The sequence below is a fragment of the Sarcophilus harrisii genome, chromosome 1, assembly GCF_902635505.1.
Source record: "Sarcophilus harrisii chromosome 1, mSarHar1.11, whole genome shotgun sequence".
NCBI classification, from domain to species: domain Eukaryota; kingdom Metazoa; phylum Chordata; class Mammalia; order Dasyuromorphia; family Dasyuridae; genus Sarcophilus; species Sarcophilus harrisii.
Genome location: NC_045426.1, coordinates 650411730 through 650436158, shown reverse-complemented (window position 1 = coordinate 650436158; position 24429 = coordinate 650411730). Strand labels below are relative to the sequence as shown.

Genomic DNA, 24429 nt, shown 5'->3' with positions numbered 1-24429 from the left:
GGAAAGCCTTCCCACGACTCTGTTTGGGGGGTATTCTAGATCTGGAGGGGTGGGACTACTTGGGCTGGGCTGGGCTGGGCTGGGAATGCAGGGAAGTGACCAGGAGACCTTTTTTCTTAAGGCCTGAAGACTTAGTTGTGGATAAAAGATCCTCCGATTTTTTCAGGCATTCTTGAGGGTTTTTGATTGCCATAGAACCAGTTCTACAGTGGTTCTTAAGACCACTTCCTTGGAAGGCAGATGTACAGTTCAAATATTAAAAACAAAGTAGTCAGGTTTGAGAAGCAATAGTTAAACCTGAATTATTAACTAAAGCCACTGTGTTAACTACTTCCACCTGGGGAATCTACCCAGAGAGTAACCCTTCTGAAAACTTAGATTTTTTTTTTCCTAGAGTAAATAGTAGCTGTTTTGGCTGGTTTAGGGCTGACCTAAGAATATATTTTTTTTTTTGGTCCTAATAAATCAAACCCTGAATCTGACCAATTTCTTGTATGATATGGCCTGCTTCCTGCTTAAAGACTTCAATATAACAAGCAAATTTGTCAAACATCTACCATGCTCTAAACTATAGGGATACAAAAAATAAACTATCCTCAAGGAGTTGACATACTGAAGAGGAACTTATGAATTCTTGAAGTTCTTCTAACACAACTACCAGTCCCCCTCCTTTCTAACGACAAGCACCACTATATATCAGCCTTGAAATGAGTGAAAAAGAGCTTTGTTTAAAGGCAAAAAAATAGAGGTGACCTTAAAAGACAAGGTGATAGGATCAGAAGTGTGACTTCCTTGACCTGGAAGGGCTAAAGGTAGTTTTCTGTTGGAAGTTGAAGGTACTTTGAGATGGAAATCCTTTCCAATCAACTACTTTATTCAGCTGTCTAGCAGAGTGGAAAGTTATTTACATGTAGAAGTATGGCATACTAGAGGCCAAATTTAAGAGAGACCTCGACGTGTGGAGCTTCTGGCTGTGTGATTAGGGCAAGTCCTGTGAATGATTCCTACTTTTGAGGGTCTCAGAAACATGCATGAAACAGTTTGCATACCCTATAATCATATGATTGACATCTGCATGTTTGGTCGAGGACTTGGCATGTATTCTACCCCTTGAATGTTATGAGAATCTTCTGGGGCATACAATACCCAATTCATTTTCAGATCAAAAAAGTTTGGAAGGATAAAGTTACTGACCGATTATACCACAAGCTCCAGTTTTCTGATTAAAAATTGATCAAGAAGCATTTATTCACCTGCTATGTGCCAGGCACAGTACACAGATTAAAATGAAACTTTCTATTCTTGGGAATACATTTTTATGGGATGAGATACAATATGATATATGATTAGATATATGATGAAAATATGAGGTTGGCGTCACTAACACATTAATATGGAAATCGTGGACTGATTTGGAGCCAGAAGACATGGATCAAACCCCAGCTTGGCTACTTACCCTGTGCAATTTTATACAAGTCACAATCTCTGTGGACCTCACTTTATTCTTTTACATATATAGGGATTGCAATCAATTTCCCAGGGTCCTTTCAGCTCTAGATCTTACTCCAGTCCCTGTTTTGGTTTCATTGCTGTTATGGGTTCCCCTCTCTAGACCTTCATGATCCCTCTTCAGGAAGGGACTGGTGTAGAACTCATTCCCAGAGCTTAGTAGGGAATCTCCCAGGACAAGGGTTAGATTAGGAGTCACACTATATTCTCATTCATTGGCATTACAAATTCAAATGTTTGTCATTAAAATGGAATTTGAAAATAAATAATCCTATGATTCAAAAAAAAAAATAGATTAGGAGTCAGTTTTTAGAGAGGAAGAAAGCTAGTGCTCATGTAAAGTAGGCTTGGAAGTTGGCTTTGAAAGGAATTCAGTGGCTGTGCTGTCAGCTGAGGGTGATAATGCCCTTTTCTGCTGAGCTTTGGAATTTAAAGCTAACCCCTCTGTGCCCCCAGTGATCTGACTTGAGAACTGGCAGCTTAGCTCTTTCATGCCTGGCCTCTCTGGTGGTGACTAGAAAGCTCAGGAAAGGTTTTGCCAAAGGTAGCCTGCATTTTTCTAGTCTTTTCCTCTCCCCATCCCTGCTTCTAGGTCTACATACAAGTACTTGATAATTTTTTACTGAGACAGGACCAGAATCCTAGATTGTCAGCTGGAAGGCACCCTCATATAACCTCCTCTAGATATATAGATATAGATATATAAAATCTTTTTTTAAGTTTTCCCAAACACTTTCTGTACTTCAGTCGAGTTGGGATCCCAGTTGCTAAACTTCTGAGGCAGAATTCAAACCCAGACCTTCCTCCAGGACTCTGTCTATACTAAACTGCCTTTCATCCATCTAGGAAAATGCCCGTTTTAAGTCAGTGAGAAAATCAAAGAATTTAGAGCTGAAAGGGACCAGTCCCCTCATTTTATAGATGGAAATAACCCCAGAGAGTGATAAAATGCCTTGAGTAAAATTCACACAGCAGCAGAGATGAAATTTGAATTTAGGTCTTCTGCTCATCAATACAGTGTTCTCTTCGTAATACAGTATTCAGAATCAGAAGAGCTGGAAGAGAACTTAGAAATTAAGGTCATTTGTTCTGGTATTAAAGCTATTCCTAAATTTGCCTTTCCAGTCTTCTCACACTTTACTTCCTTCCATTCACTCCTGCACTCTACACTCCAGCCACACCAGGCCTACTCTGAGGGTCACAGAAGATAAGTAACATGCATGAAGCAGTTGGTATACCTAGATTTCTCACTTTCCTCACTCCCTACCTCTTAGAATCCCATGCAAGATCACTTTCTAAAGGGGGGCTTTCCTGCCTCCTTCCTCCTCCCAGCCTGCTTAGTTGCTAGAACCTTACTCTGATTTCTTCAAACTATTCTTTGTCCTTATATGTGTCATTTTTTACATGCAGTCTGCCCCACTAAAATGTAAGCTGTTTCAGAGCAGGAACTTCTTTTGCCTTTTTTTGTGTGTTTCCAATAGCACAGGATCTGCTACACAATAAGCTTCTAATAAGTGCTGTTTGATTAATCTAGTACAACTTGTGCCTCAGAAGAGGCCCAGAGAGATTTGCTCGAGTCACTCAGGTAAAAAGAATGTTAAAAAGTGAAACAAAGCCAAACCTTCTGAGGCAGAATCTAGGGCCCTTTCCACTAGACCACAAGATCTCTGAGTGAGTCAGCCTAACTGATTCCAAATGGGGTTTTCACCTATTTCCATGCACTCTTTGAACATCCTCACCCCAGAATTTAAAAGCAAATCCTGCTTGTTTTCCTGAGGTTTGCTATCCCTTTGGCTTTGGGGTTGGTCTCTTTGACCAAGAAAAGGCTCTGTCCTGAATTCCTGCCCTTGCTTCCAGCCTTTCCACCTCAGGTTTCCTTTCCCAAAAGTGCCCTTGCCCAGTCTGATCCTGTTGGGCTGGTTGGGTGAGCTAGAGCCTCAGGAAGGGCAGCATGAACACTGAAATGGTTCATTCAGGCATATCAATAAAGTACATCCTAGAATGGTGGGGAAATGGCAAAGGGGTGAGGGGAGCAAATCGAAAGACCCACATTCAAATCCCATTTCTCTAATTTGCTATTATGTGATCTTGGGTGAGCTACTGCCTCTGATCTCGATCTCAGTTTCTTCACCTGTAAAAAGAGATTGGGGGGTGGGGGTGGGAAGATGGCAAACTAATCTCTTATTGCCCTCCAGGCTTCTGTGGGCCAGCCCCTTCCCAGCCCAGGCTTCTTTCATTTTCTTTAGGGTCTTCCCTTCCAGAGGAACTTATTTTCTCATTTCCTTCATCCTCACAATCCCTCTCTACCCCTTCCCTGGTGACGCAATGGTGTTCTTACTTTTAAGCAAAGTATCTAGAGGTCATCAAATGATAGGATTTAGAACTGGGAGGGAGCTTAGAGGTTATCTAACAAGCAAAATGCCCTGGATTGATTTATAGTCCGGGGTAGGGGAGGAAATGAATTAGAACCTCAGTTGTGCTACTTAATCTGTGTGGTTAATTCTACCTGTCCATAAAGTGGCAAAATTAGACTAAGTCCAATCTTTAGGATAGTGAATTTGGTACGGAAAGGGATTTTAGGTCTATATTTAACAGAGAAAACAGAGAGGTAGAGCACGTAATCCAAAAACATAAGCCTAATATGTGTGGCTGACTCCAAATCCAGGCTCTTTCCCACTGCTCCCTACTGATTGATTGCCTTCGGAAGTTTCAATCCCTTAGGAACAGGTGACTCTTGCTAGTCCTTGTCTGTCTCCTGTTATCCATACTTTTCCCATTCCAAACCCAGGTGGGGAACAGTGGAAAGAACACTGAATTTGGAATCAGAAGACCTGGTATTGAATTCTAGTGAAGCGGATTGTGGTCCCTTTAAGATTCTTTCAGATTGATTTGTCTTTCAGATTACTCCCAGCCCCTCTTGGCTGATGCATTTACTCCTTTGATTCACAAATCAATCTGAAAGGATCTTAAAGGGACCACAACCCCGATTCACTAGTTCTTACTAGCTGCCTGACCTGAGCCAAGTCCCTTCATTTTTAACCTCAGTTTCTTCTTCTGTAAAAGGAGAGGACTCAGTGTTCTCTGTGGTTCCTTCCTGTTCTAGATCCTGTAAGTGTTGCTGGGATGAGACAAGTTTGTGGTGCTGGGGGACTAGTTGGTTTGCCAACCCCACAGTATTGTTGCCATTCACTATGACAACCAGTCACTCCACTGGAATAGCAGAGATTATACACCCCCCACACCCCCACCAAACCCTATCCCAGCAGGGAGAGGGAACAATAACTCTGTTGTTCCTAACTTCCTGATACACAAGATTGATCTGTTTGCCCTAAAGGGGTGATAGTAGGAGATGCTTCCATTTCTCCTGTGGATTTTTCCTCTATTTTGCTCCTCCATTTGCTAGTTATAACCCACAAATCCCTCAGTCTATTAGTCTGTCCCAAAAACTTGCTCCGAGAGCAGCTTCCCATCTTTCGTTTCTGCCTGGGAACTGCAAGAATTAATTCCATCTTGAAGTAAAGGGGAAGGGGAACAAACACCACCCACTCTGCCTATTTCCCAGGGGAGGCTAAGAAAACTACCATTCCCAGAATGCCTACTAAAAAATTCACTCCTTTTCTATCTAGATCTAAAAAAGCTATCTTTTAGATCCCTGGAATGGATCATCCAATTCTCTGAGAACCAGAAGAAATATTAGAGATAATTTAATCCAACTTTCTCATTTTACAGTGGAAGAAAGTCCCAAAGGAAATTTACCCAGCTTTTTCTATTGAGCCCTATTCTTCCTGCAGATGTACAGGAATGATTCATAAAATCTCATTGCTCCAAGGCTTTTGCACTTAAAACTCTATTCAGTGTTTTCTATTGGGCTTTTTAGGGGAAGGGGAAGGAGGCTCTGAGGATAAGGTTCTGCCTACCAATGGCCCCTGTTTTCCCTCGCAGCAGCATGAAAGTAAGGCTAAGCGGAAGGGAAAGGAACAGGCATTTATGAAGCACCTGCTAGGTGGTGGCAGGCAGTGTGCTAAGTGGTTTATAATTACCTCATTTGATCCTCACCACCCTGTGAGATAGGTGTTATTTTGATCTACATTTTACAGTTGAGGAAACTGAAGCAGGCGCAGGTATGTGACTTGCTCAGGATCACACTGCTAAACTAAGTGTCTTAAGGACGAATTTGAAACAGGTAATTCCTGACTCCGCGCTAGGATCTGGAATCTCGAGCCCCAGGCTGGGAGGAGGCTATTTTAGGAAAACCCAGCATGATGTAGTGGAATTCGCCCTCATCTTGATTAACTAATAACAGCAACAAGAATTTAGTGATTTAAGGGTTGCAAAGCCGCAACAAAGTTGCAAATGGGTTGCAAAGACGCAAATGGCGACATTCTAACTGGGTGACTTAATTCTAACTTAAGTGACTTAAACTCTCTTTAGGCAGTTCTTACGGACTCTCCAGTTTCTGAGGGCCTGCCAAACTGCATTGGTAGAGGGATTTTCCGACTTTTCCCTACTTCCTATAGTAAAAATTTAAAAAAAGATCTTGGCTCTGACATTTACCAGCTTGCGACCTTCGGTAAATGTCTTCACTCCTGGTGCCTCAGTTTCTCCAGCTGCAATATGGAGATGCTGACGCTAGCCAAAATAACTGCGAACATTAGGGCGCTAGGGAAATGTAAAGAGTAAAGCTTATTCTTATTTAGAGAGGCCTTGCTCCAGACCTATAGGGGTAGAATTAATGCTGGCCATTAGAGTGGGCCCCCGCTCTTCCGGTCTCTGACTTCTTTTCTGCCTCCGGGGTCCGCGCCCTCATCTCCACCCTCACTCACTAGATTCCCGTCCCGTGGATACCAGTCTCCAGACACCCTTTTGACTGACACCCAGTGTGCAGCACGTGGTTCTGAAATCCTACGATCTGATTGGTTTCACACTTCCTCTCCATTCTTGTGATTGGCTCAGAGTTTTAGGCCTCTGCTCTTGAGTATTTCCTTCTTCCCCCTATGAATCCTCCTACGTGGTATGGCCCATCGTGACTTAGAGAGGTAGGACTGCTTCACGCTGACAGAGAACGGGGGAGTGTGGGGTGGGGTGGATGAAGAAGAGGCTGGACGAGGCGGAGGGATCCCTCTGGAATGTGTCCCGCCGACCCCACCCCGACTCTATAAGAGCGTTGATTGGTTCAGAGGCCCGAGAGGCGGTCAGCGATTGGTCTTCCTCAGGACTCAGCCCCGCCCCTCTGTTGGGCGCCGCTGCGGGAGAGGGAGGCCCCGACAGCGGCCGGCTGGAGTTCGCGGAGGGACTATCCTCTCGCGGAGGCGGCGGCCGCAGGTGAGTGCCCCCTGGGGGCCGGACTAATGCGCACGGGGGTCGGGAGTGGTCGCGGGTCCCGAGCGCGCGCGGACAGGGACGCCCACAAGCACGGAGCTGACTGGCTTGGGAAGCCGGGGGGCTCGAGCACTCCGGCACGCGAGGGGCGGGGGGAGGGGGGAGAGGGCAGCGGGTCCTGCGACGGGGATTTGAGGGCGCAGACACGGGGGAAGTGCAGGGAGGGGCCTGGCCAGTGGAGGAGCCCAAGTATCCTTGAGGTGGAGATGGAGACTAGCCGTGACACCCTGGGACACGGGACTGGGAAGGACAGGAGTGGGGCAGGCCCACGGACACGGAAGCGTGCGCCGAGCAGCGGCCAGTGCGGGGCACGGGAACATAGGCGGCGCGAGAGTGGGTACCTGGAGTGACCGCCACTGCTGGGACACGCGGGAAGGCGGGGATGGATGGGGGCGTGGGGCTTGTCCCACCGTGGGGTGTGGACGTGCTGTGGCGCTGGACACGAAGGCCCGAGGCCTAGAGAGCATCTGGGAACACCTTCCCCAAAATCACGTAGCTCCAGCTAGCCGAGAGGCCGGCCAGCTCCCCAGAGTGTGGAGTGGTTAGGGGGCCGGTGGGGAGAGACCCCGAGGGGAGGCGGGAAGGGGGTGGGACAGGTGCCGGGACCGTAAACCTCAAGTCCTAGATTGGCTTTACAGATTCCCAGGAAGGGGCTCCCCTTCCGAGTCCCTATATCCTGGCCTCCACACTAAGGCTCCCTTAAACCTGGGGCTTTATCCTCTGCAGACGGGACTGATGATGTAGGGAGCGAATTTGGTTCTGGTTTTCCGGTTTTTCCACCCAGAGCTGACTCCGTAGGAGATTCATGGAGAGTATCCCCAGCCCAGGGTGGAGAGGTGTGGCTGTGAGGGCTGAGCCCCTCCCCTTGGAGCTCCTGTGACTGGCTCCTGTGAGTCAGGACGCCAGTTTTCTCATGCTCGAGTTGTCCCTAATGGGTGGGGTGGTCACCTGCTACAGGTTTCACCACCTCCACCTCATCTTTTGTTTTAGGGAAGTTGCTGGTTCCCTGAAAAAGGTGCCCTGAGCTTTCCCTACCCTGCCACGGACTCAAAAGTCCCGTGTAGAATAAGCTATGCAGGCCTTGAATTTGGAGTTGGAGAGACCTGTATTTGCAATCTTACTTTGCTATTTGTGAGCTTTGTGTAGAAGTCACTTTTCAGGGGCAGCTAAGTGGCCTAGTGGATAGAGCACCAGCCCTGAAGTCAGGAGGACCTGAGGTCAAATCTGGTCTCGGACACTAACTCTTCCTAGCTGTGTGACTCTGGGCAAATCACTTAACGGCAATTGCCTCAGTAAAAAAAAAAAAAAAAAGTCACTTTTCTCTGAACCTCAATTTCTTCATTTGTAAAATGGATATAATACTAATTACACTAAGGGTTTTGGCAACCAGAAGCACTGTTGAAATGGGGCCTTATTAACTAAATCCTGAATTTGAAAGATGAGGTAGTTCCCTGAAGACCCAAGTATCCTGGATGTTGGGAGAACAGCTTAAAGGTGGGAGATTGAGGGACATTGAATATCCCTGAGTAGGGCAGGCATCTAGCCAGCATTCTCTCCCCAGGAAACACCCAGTAGCCGGTTTGGTTTGTCTGGTTGAATCAGTGCTGCCTGGCCCGCCCTCATTCCATCCAGAACAACACCCCAGATGAAATGGGGAGCCAGAGCAGCGTACTTTCTTACCCCTAGCTCCTTGCCCAGTAAGCTTACAGAAACTGCTTCCTCCCCAAATTTTTTCTCCCTGACTTGCATTTTATCATATTTTAAGGTTTGTATAGTACTTCCTTTTACCTGTGAGGTAGATGGGATATTATATCTGTTTCACAGATGAGGAAATTGAGGCTCATCTAAGTTGAGACATTCCATGGGCACATAGCCAATAAAAATCAAGTTTTGTGGTGTTTCTAGGTTTTCCTAATGTTAAGTGGCTGTTTTTGCCTTCCAGGTGCCCTAAATATCCTCCCCCTCAATCCTCAAGAACTTTAGTGTATTCCTACCAAGTTCTCTGTTCCAACAGATACAAGCTCTTTTCCTAACATCTGAAATGCTTCTCACCTCTCCCTTGACCACTTGGTTCCTTATGCCTGGTAGAAAGAGAAATGAAAACTTAGAAATATGGGAGCTTGGAGGGAGAAGGAGGAGGAGGGAGAGATACTCCCACTATGCTACTGGAGTCTAAGCTGAAAGCTCTGACAGAATACAACAAGCCTGTTATTCAGCACTGGTGAATGAAGAGGAAGAGGAATAAGGTCCTTGACCTGCCTTTTACAGAGTTCACAGACAGAACACCATACGTTTACTGAGTCTTTGTGAGTTAGTTGTGCTCACATTATCCTCAAACCTCAAGCTGGTTAGAGATAAGAGGCATCCCTATGGTGATCTCCCTCAGGGGCAGAACTACTTATGCCCATATCTCCCCATCAGTGCCTGGCTTCAAGGCTCTCAGTAATGGATTGATAGATGAATGAATGAATGAAGAATCATTTAATTTCTTTTTTTTTTTTAATTTTTTTTTTATTTTTTTTTTATTTTTTTTATTTTTTTTGAATCATTTAATTTCAGTTCAATTCAAACATCGTGTCTTCTACATGTAAGAGAGTACTGTTCTGGGTATTGGGAATACAAGAAAAGATATACTGGTGCCACTCTACCTTTCCAGCCTTCTACTGCTTCCCTCCACAAACACCTGGCACATAGTAGGCAGTATACAAATGCTTCTTTTGTTCTTTCCCTTTCCCTAGAATCCTCTACTTTTCTCATCTGTACACTAACTCAACCTATTCAACCCTAGCCTAAATGTTAACATCCTCCAGGAAAACTTGTCTTATCCCTGGAATAACTTTTTTCCTTGCACCTCACTTAGTACCCTTTGTTTTTTCATATTTCTGATTTAGTTTGTTATTATATTCTGATTTAGTTTAGTGTATTATACTCAATCTTTGTGCCTTATCTCTCTACTATGCCATAAACAGCATGAGAGAAAGGACTTTCTTATTGAAATTTTACATCTTCCCAGCAGATAATATGGTAAATCACAAATTTGACACAATATATGTTTATGGAATTGAGTTGAGTTGAGGCTTCATTTGTTTTAAAGGAACATACATTCAAGAAATAAATATTAAGCTCCTAATGTGTAAAATCCCTGTGTATACAAATATGACACAGACCCTGCGTCAGTAAATTTGCAGCCCTGAGATTGTAGATTTTGAGCTAGAGGAGACCCTACCTAGCTTGTCTAATACAACCTCCTTTTTTTATAGATCAGCAGATTGAGGTAAACAGAATCTGAGAACAGTCTCCTTAGTTGTTTAGCCTGGACTAGTGACTTATCCAAGGTCTCACAGATAGTGTCAGAGATGAGATTCAAATTCATGTTCTGCAATTTCAAACCAGACTCTCATTCCACTATACTATGGGCAATTAAAGCACACCAATGAGGGATCCCCAAAGGGCTATGAAAAATTTGAGTCCACTGAAATCACTTTCAGCTTGGAGAGTTAATCAAGGTTTCGTGCAAGGAGCATCGGCCTTGGATGGAACAATTTCAGTAGATAAAACTGGACAGTCATGAGGGATAATGTGAACAGAAACCTAGAGAAGGGCAGGACAAATTGAGAACAGGAGGTAGAGGCATCTCTACTGGTTGGGACATAGAAGGAAGCACAGGGAATCAATAAGCAATAGGAAGAGGGGGAAGATCCTAGGGGCGCTCTTTTAGGTCACTGATGTCAGGGGAACCTTCCTGGAGCAGGAAACTCATAAGATTGGAGCTTGAGAACTGAAAGAGACATAAGAAACCTTGGAGTTCTATCTCCTTTTATAGACCAGGAAATTAAGGCTCACGGAAGTCCTGATGTTGTACAGGGAGTAAGAAGCAGAGCTGGGATTTCAAACCCAGTTCCCCAGCCTCTAAATCCATGACTTCTTCCACTACATTGACCTGTCTGGGCTTAAAAGGTCTACTTTTTTGCCTTCAACAGATTTCCTGGGAGCCCTCCCTCCATCACCTCCCATGCCTCTGGGACTTGGCCGAAGAAAGAAGGCACCGCCCCTGGTGGAAAATGAGGAAGCAGAGCCTGGGCGAGGTGGGCTGGGTGTGGGGGAGTCAGGGCCTCTGGGTGGGAGTGGGGGAGGGGGCCCCCACGTGGGTCTACCTCCCCCACCCCCATCTCTTCGGCCCCGACTGGTATTCCACACCCAGCTGGCCCATGGAAGCCCTACTGGTCGAATAGAAGGCTTCACAAATGTAAAGGAATTGTACGGCAAGATTGCTGAGGCTTTTCGCCTGCCCCCTGCTGAGGTATGGCTGCCAGGAGCTGGGACCCTGACCTAGATGTAGGACAGGGTGGGTGGGATAGAGTTGTAACAGGAAGACAGGGCTGAGAGAACTGGATGGCAGGCACCTAACAGTGGGCTGGAGGGAAGGTCAGCTGGGGGGGCCATATCCCCAGGCCTAGATCCCAGACCATAGGAAAGCTGGTGGCTAAGATCAAAGAATTCAGAGTTGGGAGGAACCTCAGCAGCCATCTAGTCCAATTGATACCTGCAAAAGAATCCCCACTTCAGTATGCCAACAGATGGTCGTGCAGCCTCTGCTTGAGGAGTAACCACTGTTCCACTCTTTCTACTTTGGAATACATTTTATAAAAAATTAAATTTCTATCTGCAGCTACCATCCCTGGTTTCTAGTACCACCTTCTGAAATTAAATGAAAAAAAATTCCACTTTTTTCAATGAGACTTTCCAGATATTTCGAGACAACTATTATGTGTGTCACCTCTCCCCACCCCTCTACCCCCTTTTCTTTTCTAAGGTAAAGATGCCCAGTTCCTTCTAATGATACTTGACCTTGTTGCTCTCCTTTGGATAAGCTTCGGCTTATCAGTAGCCTTTCTAAAATGTGCTGTTCAGACCTGAACAAAAGCCCAGATGTGGTTTGACTGTAGAAGAGCAGGTTCATCACTTTGTTCCTGGAAGCTCTGCATTTCTTAATGCCGCCCACCAGAACCCCCAGCTCTTTCAGACAAACTGCCCTCTAATCAGTTTGCTTGTGCACCAGATTTTTTTGTTCCCATGTATAAGATTTTACATTTATCCCTATTAAGTTTTATCTTAATTGATTCAGTCCAATTTCTATCCTGTCAAAATCTTTTGGGACCCTGAATCCGTGCCAGTATATTTGCAGTCCATTCTAGCTTTATGTCATCTACATGTTTGACTGAAACATATTATCTTTGCCTTTATCCCCTAATCATTGAAACAAATCCTATCTATCACAATGTTGACCACAGATTCATCCAGACACTCCACTGTAGTCCATCCAAATTGACTCATTCAAAAACTTAAAACAGTTTTCTCAAGCCATCCTTTACATCCTGTACCCTTCCCCTCCTATAAGGTCATCCCAAGGGTTCCATCCAATGAACTTGAGGCCTTATTTTCACCTGCACTGAAAAGATGCTGGTGGAGTACAGTCTGCCTCCATGTCTTCCTTGCGCTCACCCTGTAACCAGCCTAACTTTTCTTATCATCTAAGATTCTTATCATCACCATTTCCCTTGGTACCATATTTTCTTCCTGTTCTTGGACATTCTTCATTGGCTATATGTTGCAGTCTCACCTCTAGGCCTCCTATTCAGTCTGTGTGGTCATTTCAGTTCTTTAGAGATAATTGTATTCCATATCTTGCATCCAAATAACAACACTGTTAGAAAATGGATGTTTGGAAGATGGGCCTTAGGATCATTTGCATTTTCCTGAAGGCATTTCAATGTGTTGTTCTCTTGTTTAATTCAGGACCTAGTTCATCATCCATTTGTTCTGTCCTTGATATACATACAAATAGCCACATTCAATCCATCCATTTAGTTGTCATACTCAATACAATAGAAGTCTTCCTCTGTTTCATCTTTCATGTGTGGATGCTTGGACCAAACTCCTAAGATTGAATCTTTCATGGTTACTCTTTGATTCTGGCCATTCAGCTGGGTCTAGAGCCAACTGATTTTAATGTTGTTTGACCCACATTTTCCTGTCTTTTTCACAAGAATAGCATGAACTATTTCATTCATTGGTTTGCTACAATCTAAGTAAATTGTACCTTTGAGAACCCCCTGATCTTCTGCATTAGTAACTCCACCCAAAAGAACTAAAAGGAGATTCTTTGTAACTGCTGCTTCCTTCTTGTTAATAGTATGTTCTAACAGGGAAGCAGAAGAAAAGCTACTCCCAAGAGTATAATCATAGATTGGAGACAGGAGTTGTGGTGGGTGTTTGTGTCTGTATCTGAGACGACATGCAGATGTTGGGGACCATTCTGGGAAGAATCTACATTACAAGCTAGAGAACAGCTTCCGTGGGGATTTAGAAGGAAAGGTATTCTTCCCAGAATATAAAAATTTAAATGCACATACCACTCTGTCTATCAGAAGCCTGCCCACAAGGGATAAGGTTTGCCCCGGGGGTAAAGCTGCTGGCTTGGATACTGGTCCTTTGCCCATCCTCAAGCCAGCTTCTCTTCCCAGGTGATGTTCTGTACTCTCAACACACACAAAGTGGACATGGAGAAGCTGCTTGGAGGCCAGATAGGGCTAGAGGACTTCATCTTTGCCCACGTCAAAGGTCAGCGCAAGGAAGTGGAAGTGTTCAAGTCAGAAGAGGCCCTGGGGCTCACCATCACAGACAATGGGGCTGGCTATGCCTTCATCAAGGTACAGGGGCAGAGGGCGGTGTGAGGAGCCTTTATACAACATAAAGGACATGAGCCTTTATACAATATAACAGAAGGAACATTGAAGTGGGAGTTCACCAGTTCTAACAGGCTTTAATTGTGTGACCTTAGCCAAGTCCTGTGATCTCCAGAATCCCCACTTTCCTCATTTATCAAATGAAGGGGAATGTGGGAACTGTCCAGTCCCTCTCCAAAGGAAAAGTGTTAGAGACATGCAGACACCCTTTAGGGGACCCAGACACCCAGGGCTCAGGGTGACAAAAACCAATGGTGCTGTGGCTGAATGCAGATCTCCTTCCACAGAGGATCAAGGAGGGGAGTGTCATTGACCGAATCCAAGTGATCAGTGTGGGTGACATGATAGAATCCATCAACGGGCAGAACCTGCTGGGCTGCCGGCACTACGAGGTGGCCAAGATGCTCAAGGATTTGCCCCGAGGCCGCACCTTCACCCTCAAGCTTACAGAGCCCAGGAAGGCCTTTGGTGAGGGGCAAAGCCTGGAGGGACAGACTCTACAAGAGGATGGGCACTGGGAAGTGGGCAGAATGTGTGGGAGGAAGGCACTGTTAGATCATAGATCTGGAATGAGAAAGTAGCCTGGGCTTCCTGCCTAGATTGGGAAGAGCAGAATCTTTATCTGATCTGAAATACAGAAGCCCAGGGACACTGGAGGAAGGCATGAGCCAATCCTCCACCTTCTGGGATCCTCTACCAGGGTTAATTGAGATCCCTTTCTCTTGCATACCCCATCTCCAACAGCCGTCAAGTGTTCTCTCACCCTTATATTCAGGTCATAGGAGGAGGTCCTTACCAGGGATCATGTTCTGGTAGAGCCTCAGGCTCTACGGGCACCGGCCTGTGACCCACCCCTCAGGGGGCAGGGGAGAGCTTTCTCTCCCCACTCCTTTCCCCCCAGCTTCTGCGTCATATGGCCCTCCCCCCAGCACTGGTTTCAGGTGGCAGCACCCGCCACCCCCTGGTGTGTTCCTGTCCTGGGGATCACTCTAGCAACCCAGTCCCTATCTTATCTATTAACTCCTGAGCCCCAGCTTTGTCCTCCTGTCCACCTGTCCAACCAGACCTCTCTCTCTTTTCCCCCATATCCTCTCCTGTACTCAGTCTCTACAAACTTTCTTTCCCTGGCCTCAACAGACACCCCTCCCCATGGAATCTACTAAACCTCCCTGTGATTCCTTACCTAAAAATCCCCCTAAGGCTAATGCCTTCAATCTCCCTGCCCCTCCCCTTTCCTGTTCCAGACTCATTTCCTCCACAATATTCAACACCTTCCAGCTCCCTCTATTTCACCCACACAAACACATTCTCTCATACTCAAACTTCCCAAACCCTTGAGGGCCCCGCCTCCAGGCTCCAGGTCATAGGGAGCCCCTACTGGGGATGCTTGGTTGCCCATAACTGATGCCATCTCTAGCCCCCCTGCGTTTGGCTCTGCTGCCTCTCCGGAATGGGATCACAGCCTTGGGCTAAGACCGGGGAAGGGGAAGAGGGCAGCCATTATCCAGCTGCTTCCCCAGCACAGGCTGAAATGTTGGAGGCTGGATAGGGGCCAGAAGCTGCTCCCATATTGGAATGGAGAGAGAGGGAGAAGCAAGACATCCTGTTCCCCATCACTCTCTCACCACTTTACTTCACTGCTCAGGGACTGCTTAGGGTTGGGTTGGATATCTTGTTTGTCTGCTCTCCTGGAGCTCTGGAAGTTCTTTCCCTTTTTGTTTCTCAGTTCTCTTTTAGGAGTAAAGGCTTTAGAGCTAGAGGGAACCTTCGGAATCATCTTGTCCAATATCTTTTATTTCACAGTTAAGGAAAGCTCAGTCCCAGAAGGAGGTGATGACTTGGCCAAAGTGGTTTTAATAAGTAGTCCTCAGAACTGGAACATAGACCCTTCATATCCAGTGCTTTACCTTCTGTGGTCTAGTCCCAGCTCAGAGCCCCAGATTCCAACGCCTTCATTTCCTACCCCTCCTCCTCAAGAGGCCTTTCCCAGCTACAGAACCCCTGCTCCCAGCCAACTCTTAGTCTCCCTCTTACCCGACTATGCCTTCCCCATTCCCAGTGGAATGCCTGGATCCTGTCCCAGCCCTGGGAGGGGGACCCAAGGGAGGGAGGACCAGAGGCTAAGACACTTCTTAAAACAGGCAATTTCTTTTGTTTGTTTTTTTGAGGCAGTTTAGAGTCTTGTGTTACAAGCCCAGAGACTTGAGTTTCAATCCTGCCTGGGCCATTTTCGTGTTTGTTACCTTAGATCCAACAGCACCCCCAAATGAAAGCTCTTTTTCAGTTCTGGGTCCCTATGACCCCAGGTAAAAGCCCTTCCACCCCAGCTGGAGTTGGGACTTTGATGAGGCAGTGAAAGAGGTCTAGTTTTGAATCTGGAATTGACTCCAGACCCACTGCTCATTTTTAGCTTTATGGCTTTGGGGATATGATTTTACTACTGTAAGCCTTAATTTCCTCATGTGTGAAAGGGGGGTGTTGGATGTGGGGGTTTCATCAGGTTCTTAGGAAGCTCAGGGTCAGTGGATGAGAGGGGATATTTAGACCCAGGGTTTGAGGGGCAAAGGGCATGTTAGATACTGACCTCCTCCTTGCTATCTCAGACATGATCAGTCAGAGGTCAGCAGGGGCCCGCCCTGGCTCAGGACCCCAACTTGGCACTGGCAGGGGGACCCTTCGCCTCCGTTCCCGGGGTCCAGCTACAGTGGAGGAATTGGTAAGTGATCATGCTGCTGGTCCCATGTTTCCTTTCCCCTGCCTTATGTTCCCTGGCCCACATCTCCCCCTTCCCTGTCATCCTGCTTTGCAGTGTTTTGTATATATGGATCATATACAGAGTAAGTAATTAAAGCAGATTAGGTTGAATTGAATTATTCTCTGCCCCAGCCTTCAGCATTCGAGGAGAAGGCCATCGAGAAGGTGGATGACCTGCTGGAGAGTTACATGGGCATCCGGGACACCGAGCTGGGTGAGGTTCTTTAGACAGGGATGTGGGACTGAGGGGTAGCAGGAACTGGGCTGGTGCTTAGAGGGGGTCCGGAGGACTTAGGAATGGAGGATCTGAGCTTCGGACCCGTTCTTTCCTTTGAGCAGCTGCCACCATGGTAGAGCTGGGCAGGGACAAGCGGAACCCAGATGAGCTGGCAGAGGCACTAGACGAACGACTAGGTGACTTCGCCTTCCCTGATGAGTTTGTCTTCGATGTTTGGGGAGCGATTGGAGATGCCAAAGTTGGGCGCTACTAGGACTCAGATTGGACTGACTCTGAGGAAATGTGGGACAGAGTTAACGTGAGCCAGGCCATGGGGCCTTGGAAGCAAAAAGTCTGGGAGACCAGACACCAGGGGCCCCTCCCAGCACCATCGTTGCTGTTTAGGGGAGAGAGCACTGAAGAGGTCTTTGTCTGGGGGCCTAGAGAGGAAGGAGGGGTTAGAGAGAGGGGCTGAATCTGGATCCAGGCCCCCAGGCCCTCACCACCATTACCACCACTGGAATCCAACATTCCCCACACAGCCAGAGTAGGAGGGAGCACGCCTGACCCTCAATGCTCTCCATCTAATCGGTACAGCCCCTCCCTCCTCAGCCTGGCTGGGGTCCCCAGGGAGCCCCCCTCCTTCCTTTCCCACCTACCTCAGTGTCTAGATTGGGGGAGGGAGAGTTGGTAAACCTCCCCCTTCTTCCCGCCTCGACTTTTCCACATCAGCTGCCAAACTGGCCCCACTCCTTTCCCTGGGGCGCCCAGCTCTGTTTCAGGGGGGAGGCTGTGACCTCTGCCGGTTTCCCTGACGCAGGGGAGGGGAGTGGTGACCAGGCAGCCACTTTTTCCTCCCCTCTCCCCAGCTCTCACTCCAGCAATAAGGTCACCATCACCACTATGAGTCTCCCCAGCCCTGTTACCTCTGTATTTGAACTTGACTGCTGTGAACCCATCCCCTGTCCTAGGACTGACGTCTCTTAGGTGTCCCCATGGGTCCCCAACTGCCTTTACTGACTTTGAGGGGGTGGGGCAGGCCTTGACTGGGGATTTTATATTTGAGTTATCTTTAACATAAAGAGATCTCTTGAGTGGAGCTGAGCTGCGTGGCCTAAGGGGTGGGGGGCTAAGCTTGAGCTGGGAAAGAATGTGTAGACTGAAATCCATCCCCTCTGTGCCCTAAATTGAATTAGGAGACCTTGGCCCAGCCTCCCCTGACTCCACCCGCCCACTGTTCTGCCTGATTAGCGCCCAGGCCCTCCCTCCAGACTTCTTTGCAAGGGAAGTTTTCAGTTGTCCTGAAAGTCTGCCTGAGTCTTTACTGTGCCACTAGTTCGGTGGTCCTTTGCCCTCTCTGGGCCTTCTTTTCTTCCTGTGCAAGTTGAGGTTGTATTTCAGTGGTCTCCAAGGTCCCTTTCAGAGTTTCTTCGCACTTCCTGAAGAGGCAACGACCTTGAGCTCACCCTGACCTCTCAAGCCTATCTGGGACCCTCTGTCTCCAGACACTAGCCCCATAGCAGGGGCCTTGTCCCATCAGGAGTAACACATTTTTGTGTTTCAGTTTAGAAAATATTCTCCAAAACAATCCTCAGAAGGACCCATGCAGAGATAACTTTCCCATTTTATAGCTGACCTGGGAAGAGGAGGGAGGAGGGAGGAGGTGGGGACTGGAGGTCATATCCGTTGATTCAATTCAGCATTCTTAGTAGGAACATCTTAAGTTCCCAAGTGCGGCCCCTAAAATGACACAGTTGAATAGGCTAGATGGGATCTGGGGGAAAGAAACCTGAAACCCTCCTCAGGATGGTCTCTTTGGGCAAGTTCCAGCATCAGCATATACTTGGTGAGTAACTAAGATTGCTTCCACTTAGCCTCAGTTTCTCCTTCTGTAAGGTGATGCAGCTGGACTAGTTAGTTCTAACTCTGGGTCCAAATCCTGTGGTTTCTAGAAGCCTGGCTCTGGGCCTCAGTTTCTTTCCAGGGCAGACATATCCTAAAGGCAGTCTTACCAGCCTTTGAGAGGAGAATCACCAAGCACCCATGACTGGACCCTGAAGGAACAGAGGGGCTGGAAGCCAGAACCCTGCCCAGGCCCCGGACCCCTCAGGCCTTGGGCCAAGCTGATGGAGGAAGATGCAGGGAGACTGATATAAACCTGACATCATTGTTTTGACAGTCAGCTCTTCATCCCTGGGGAGGGGGAGGGGAGCCTCAGGGAAATGGGCATCCATTGGTTGGTGGGGGAGAAATTAGGAAAACCAGTTTTGACCCCTAGAGTTCCAAGTAGGAACATAAAGTGAATTGGAGAGGTGGGGGGAAGAACTGGCTGGGTAAATGGTTCCATAGCTTCCCCTGGGGAGTGGGGAAGAGAAGTGGTTCTGGATCTGGGATGTGTCTCCCATTTTGTATCTGGATGACTCTTGGTCTCATCATGCACTACTTTGTCAGAGTAAGGGGGGAGGAGTGTGTGGTCTTAGGGGTCTAGAATTGCTGAGAAGTAGGATGGGCTTTAAGAGGGAGGAGAGAGAAGAAGTTGCAGGGAGGCAGGACTCCTGGGTCCCCTCCCTAGCCCACCCCTTGTCCTCATCCCAGCTTCGGCCTCCTCAGGGATTACATGTTCTTGGGGATCCGCCTCCAGCCTAAGCCTGACATAAATAAAAGAATGAGGGGGAGCTGTCTCCAATCTATCCATTTCTCCCCCCCACCCATGGAGAGAACATTGCCTCCTCTCCTCAACTCGTTTCAGAACTTATGCCCCCCAAGCTGCATGCCCTCTCTGTTCCTGGCATCGATGCACCGTGCCTGGTGTCCCTATCCTTGAACAGGGTTGGCTCAGCAGCTAGTCCTCCCCAGCAGAGCCTTGTTCACAAGCCAGGATTCCCTGAAAGTCCTTGCCCATCCACGAAGTGTTTGGAGCAGAAGAGAGATTGGCACCATAGGCAGCGGGACTGGATTTGGGATGAAGGAATGAGTTTGAATTCTTCCTTAGTTATATACTTTGTGACCATGAGAAGCTCACCTAACTTCTCTGCCCTGAATCTGCCTGTTGAAAATGAGAGATTTGAACTAGATCATTTCTGAGATCCTTCCCAGCTCTAAAGCCCTTAGTGTCACTGAGAAGTCGGGCAACAGGGTAGAACAAGGAGCTGGGAAGGAGTCCTCTCACCTGGGATGTCCTGCTGCCTGGAGCCCCAGAGGGAGGGCTGCAGTGGGGAGAGAAAAGGGGAATGTGTATCTGAGACTCACATTTTCCAGTGTTTGGATTTTCTCAGCATTATTATTGTTATTAATGAGAAAAGCATGAGGGCCCCATGCCTGAGAATGGGGGGTAAAGAACTAGGGAGGGGTGGAGGATGGCTCAGTTTCCTCTCAATTGGGGAAGGGTTGATTTAGATGGTCAGCTTTAAACTTGATTCTGTGAAGCTCTCTAGGTTTTCTTTGTAGGTCTAGTGGAGGGGAGACCATGGGGACAGAAGGTCAGACCCCCACCCAATACCCTAAAAGAACAGATAGGTGGCAGGCAGGGATGCCTTGAGTGTGGTACAATAGGAAAAGGACTGGTATTGGGAACAGTTCAACTACTGAATAGCTCTATGGCCACAGGCAAATCTACGCCCTTGGAGCCTTAGTTTCCCTATCTGTAAAGCAAGAATAATCTTTTCATTGCCTACCTCACAGGGTTGTTGTGGGGAAAGCATTTGGTAAACTTCAACCTGCTCTAGTTGAGTCATGGTAATTGTTCATCTCGACCCAATGGTCACAAACCAGTGGGACCAGATAGTAAAGGTCTATTTTCCCTCCATTTCTGGGTCTGTCTCAGTGGATGAGTTGGACTCAGATCTAGGAGAGGGCTCCCAGATTGCCAGAGAAGAGTGGCTGCCAATAAGCGGCCCTGGCAGCCCTAGACCTGGGAGGAGGGGGCTGTGGCAGTGCCAACAGCATTCCCGAGGTTCTTTCTACTCCTATTTCTGCCAGGGCCCCACCTTTCATCTACCTAGAAACTAGGGACCTCCTTCTCCGGGACCCCGACTCCCAGGAAGACAACTGGGTAGTGTCCTATTAAAGAAGGGGAGGGGATATCTTGTTAATAGGATCAGGGCTTGGAGATCTAGGAGACCTCATTCAGGTTGGGGCGGAGGGATGAGGGGTGATAGGGGGTTAGGGTGGTGCAGGAGGAGCGGCTCTAGGCAGCTGGAGGCGGGATGGGGGCGGGAGGGAGCAAAGGAGCCGCCCCCCTGAGCTCAGTGAGCCGGGGCCCTGGAGAGCTACTGGCCTTGGGGAGAGTACAGCTGGGGCTGAGGCTGGGAAGGAGTGCTGCTGCTGATCAAAGCCGGGAGGGATGGGTCCCCGGGACCCAGGACCACAGGAGGAGCATCAGGTAAAAGGCCTGAGTGGGTTGGACCCAGGAGTCTGGGTTCCCAGCTTATACTACCTGGGAGATACAGGGAACAGTGTTTTGAGGGGCTCAGGGTGGGGCTGCCTGGGAGAATTCAGAGCCCTGAGAACCCCTTCTATGCCCTCTGCTCTGTCTACCCCCAGTCTAATGTGCCATCCACCTTTGTCCCCTTCACTGTTTCTCCATGTCTCCTCCTAGCTTTTCTATCCCCCAACTTGTATCTGATCCTCCTCTCTATTCCCACCCCGTCATCTACTTACTATATTCCCTATCCTCTTGCCTTCTTGTTCGTCCCACTAATCTCTGATTGAACTGTCTGTTGGTCCTTGGCTGCCCATTCTGTATTGTCTCCTTTGTGTCCCATTCTTTCCACCCAGCTTCGTCTGTCCCCCCAGTCCTGTCTCTCCCGTTCTATCTGCCCCTGCACCTACCACCTACTTCTTTTGTATATCTGAACCAGCTCCTTCTACCCTTTTCTCTCTCCTCCCAGTCCTTGGGATACTTGGGTTCAAATCCAGGCCAAAGGTCTCTGAAAGGGGATGAAGCAAAGCTGCCACAGTCTTTGGGGTTCAAGAGCCCTGAATAAGGGTAGGGAGGATAGGAAGAATGGATAATGTAATTGGGTGGGGCTTGGAAGTAGGGGGGAAGTAATGTGGAGAGGTGAAGACTCAGGAGGCAGGGAGGGCTGGGAGGGTGTGCTGTGCAAGAAAGGATGCAGAATTGGAGGGATACCGGGATGACGGAGTATAGAGAGACAAAGAATAGGAGCAATTGGAGCAAAGGGAACCAACCTCCCTGTTTGGCTATCATTTCCTTTCCCTCTTTTTTTTTTTTCCCTCCTCTTGCTCAGACATCCACTACCACCTGACATGTCCCTTTGCCCATTCTACAACCTCAGCTGGCAAGGGGAGAACTCAACATGCCCAGAGACCAACAGCTCAGAAACCCAGCCAGCCCCATCCCCAGCGATGCCCATCTTCTCCATGACACTGGGAGCTGTCTCTAATGTCCTGGCTTTGGCCATCCTTGCCCGCGCCTTTATCCGATTCCGCCGCCGCCGTTCTCGGGCCCCCTTCCTGCTCTTTGCCACCGGCTTAGTGGCCACAGACTTTGCTGGCCATGTGATCCCAGGAGCCCTGGTCCTGCGGCTCTACGCCACAGGTCTGGCTCCCGCTGGCCCTGCCTGCCAATTCATGGGGGCTTGTATGGTCTTTTTTGGCCTGTGCCCACTGTTGCTTGGCTGTGGGATGGCAGTTGAGCGTTGCGTAGGAGTGACCCGACCCCTGCTCCATGCCAGCCTGGTCTCAGCTGCTCGAGCCCGCCTGGCACTCGGGGTACTTTGGGGCATTGCCTTAGGCATTGCTCTCCTGCCCCTGCTGCATGTGGGACGCTATGAGCTGCAGTACCCAGGAACTTGGTGCTTCATAGGGCTGGCCCAACCAAGGGGCTGGGGTGAAGCCATCTTGGCAATGCTCTTCTCTGGTCTTGGCCTGGCCTCTCTACTAGCTGCCCTGGTGTGCAACATGTTCAGCGGATTATCGTTAGTCCGAGCACGTTGGCGGCGGCGACAGGGGAGCAGCCGCAGAGTGGCCCATAGTGGCGTTGGTGGTTCCTTATCCTCTTCGGCTTCATCTTCCTTCTCCTCCTACTCTTCTCCTGCCCCACGCCGAGCTCGGGCGCATGATGTGGAGATGGTTGGCCAGCTGGTGGGCATCATGGTAGTATCCTGCATCTGCTGGAGCCCTTTACTGGTGAGTGGATGTATCTCTGGGCAGACCCCTGATGGATAATCTCCAAGGACTCCTGGAGAAACCCTTGGACATTTACTCCTATGAGCTCCATAGCCTCCTAAGTCAACATCCTGTGATTTCATCCCATTCTCCTTTGCAGATCACTGCTCCAAATGCCTTCCCTGATAGATTCCTGAGCTTCTCAGCTCCAGGGACATCCCAACTTGTGATTCCCCATTCTTCAGAATCCCAGCCTAGAGATCTTTCCCTTACCAGCCCCAAGCTCCTTTTCTCCAGTTTGGACATTGGGCTCCTCCCTCCGGGCCCCTGCCCATCTGATTCTGGCTCCCTAAAAGATGCCTGAGATAGAAGTCATCTAAACTCACAGAGCCTTAATTTCCTTATCTGCAAAATGGCAATAATAATACACTATCTCATAAGGTATTTTTCTATATCACATAAGGTTAAAAAAAAAAAAAAGTGCTCCACGACCCTTCGGATCCCAAAAGAAATAGGACTTATTACGTCTTCCCCCTTCTTGTCTGTCCCCTTCCTTGCTCCCCAGGTGTTGGTGGTGCTTGCTATGGGAGGCTGGAGCTCAGGCTCCTTGCAGCGCCTGCTCTTCTTGGCTGTTCGTTTGGCCTCCTGGAATCAGATCTTGGACCCCTGGGTCTACATCCTGCTGCGCCAAGCTGTGCTGCGCCAGCTGCTGCGCCTGTTCCCACCCTGGCATGAGGCCAAGGGCCTGCCCAGGGGAGCCTGGGATGCGGGCTCCTTGCGCACCTCACAGCACAGCACCATCGGCCGCGTGTAGTGGGCTTGTCCTTGGCCACACTGGATCGTGCAAGGCACGACTGAGAAAGCGCCGTGGAGCCCGGGGGTTTCAACCAAGCAGAAAGGCCTGGAGGGGGAAACAGGGAACCTTGAAGAGGGGTCAACTATTAAACTTCCCAGATGGGAGAGGGGAGGTAAAGGAAGAAGAGGGCACGAGGGCAACGAGCAAGAGCCGTGAGGGAGTGACTCCAACTTCTGCCTGCTGCTGACCGGGGCTTCCAGGCATGGCCCGGAGGGAGATGGGGTAAGGGTAGTCCGCAGGGCGGAGCCCAAGGGAAATAAAGATATTTTGCGTATTCCACGTGTGCATGTCCCTGCCGCTAATCGGACGATGAAGTTCGCCTCCCAGCCGCCGGTGAACTAAGGGCATGGACATCCACCGTCTGTGAGGTCCCGTCCAGCCTCTGACAACCATGCGCCTCGCCCAGTTCAGAGCCCGGCGGGCCGAGAACCGGGAAAGGCAGGGAGGGGCGGAGGAGCGGGAAGGCGGCAGTGACGGCTGCGGCCACAAGGTGGAGGCAGAGGCGTCCTCAGCGCCGCCACGAGGGGCCTGTTGTCCCAGCTGGGGCCACAAGAGGGCGGCAGACACACGAGCCGACGGAGCCTACCGTAGTCATCGAGGGCCGGGTCGCCCAACCCCCTAACTCCCTCCCTACTCCCACCCCACCCCCGCCCAGCACTGGTTGAACCGCAGCCCCAGGGATCACGGCCCAGGAGCTATATCCAACCAGGAGGGGTGGGGCGGACGGCAGCGAGCCAGAGGCCGCCTCAACCCCAGGCCGAGAAGGGGGGAAAGAAAAGAAAGTGAGGGGGAAGAGGGAGGGAAGAGCAGCCGCGGCCGCCTTCGCGCAGGCGCACAAC

At 48.9% G+C, this 24429-nt stretch overlaps 2 protein-coding genes across 2 annotated transcripts; both read left to right on the top strand.

The window, feature by feature from the left end:
• The first annotated feature begins 6604 nt into the window (after positions 1-6604).
• Positions 6605-20329, top strand: GIPC1 (GIPC PDZ domain containing family member 1). Its single transcript, XM_031947712.1, has 7 exons — positions 6605-6831; positions 10869-11188; positions 13413-13598; positions 13922-14102; positions 16238-16350; positions 16521-16602; positions 16728-20329. The coding sequence occupies exons 2-7, from the start codon at positions 10901-10903 to the stop codon at positions 16877-16879; spliced, it is 1002 nt and encodes a 333-aa protein (XP_031803572.1). The 5' UTR covers positions 6605-6831; positions 10869-10900; the 3' UTR covers positions 16880-20329.
• Positions 20330-20788: 459 nt separating this feature from the next.
• Positions 20789-23993, top strand: PTGER1 (prostaglandin E receptor 1). Its single transcript, XM_003760680.4, has 3 exons — positions 20789-20986; positions 21855-22755; positions 23300-23993. The coding sequence occupies exons 1-3, from the start codon at positions 20811-20813 to the stop codon at positions 23546-23548; spliced, it is 1326 nt and encodes a 441-aa protein (XP_003760728.3). The 5' UTR covers positions 20789-20810; the 3' UTR covers positions 23549-23993.
• Positions 23994-24429: the final 436 nt, after the last annotated feature.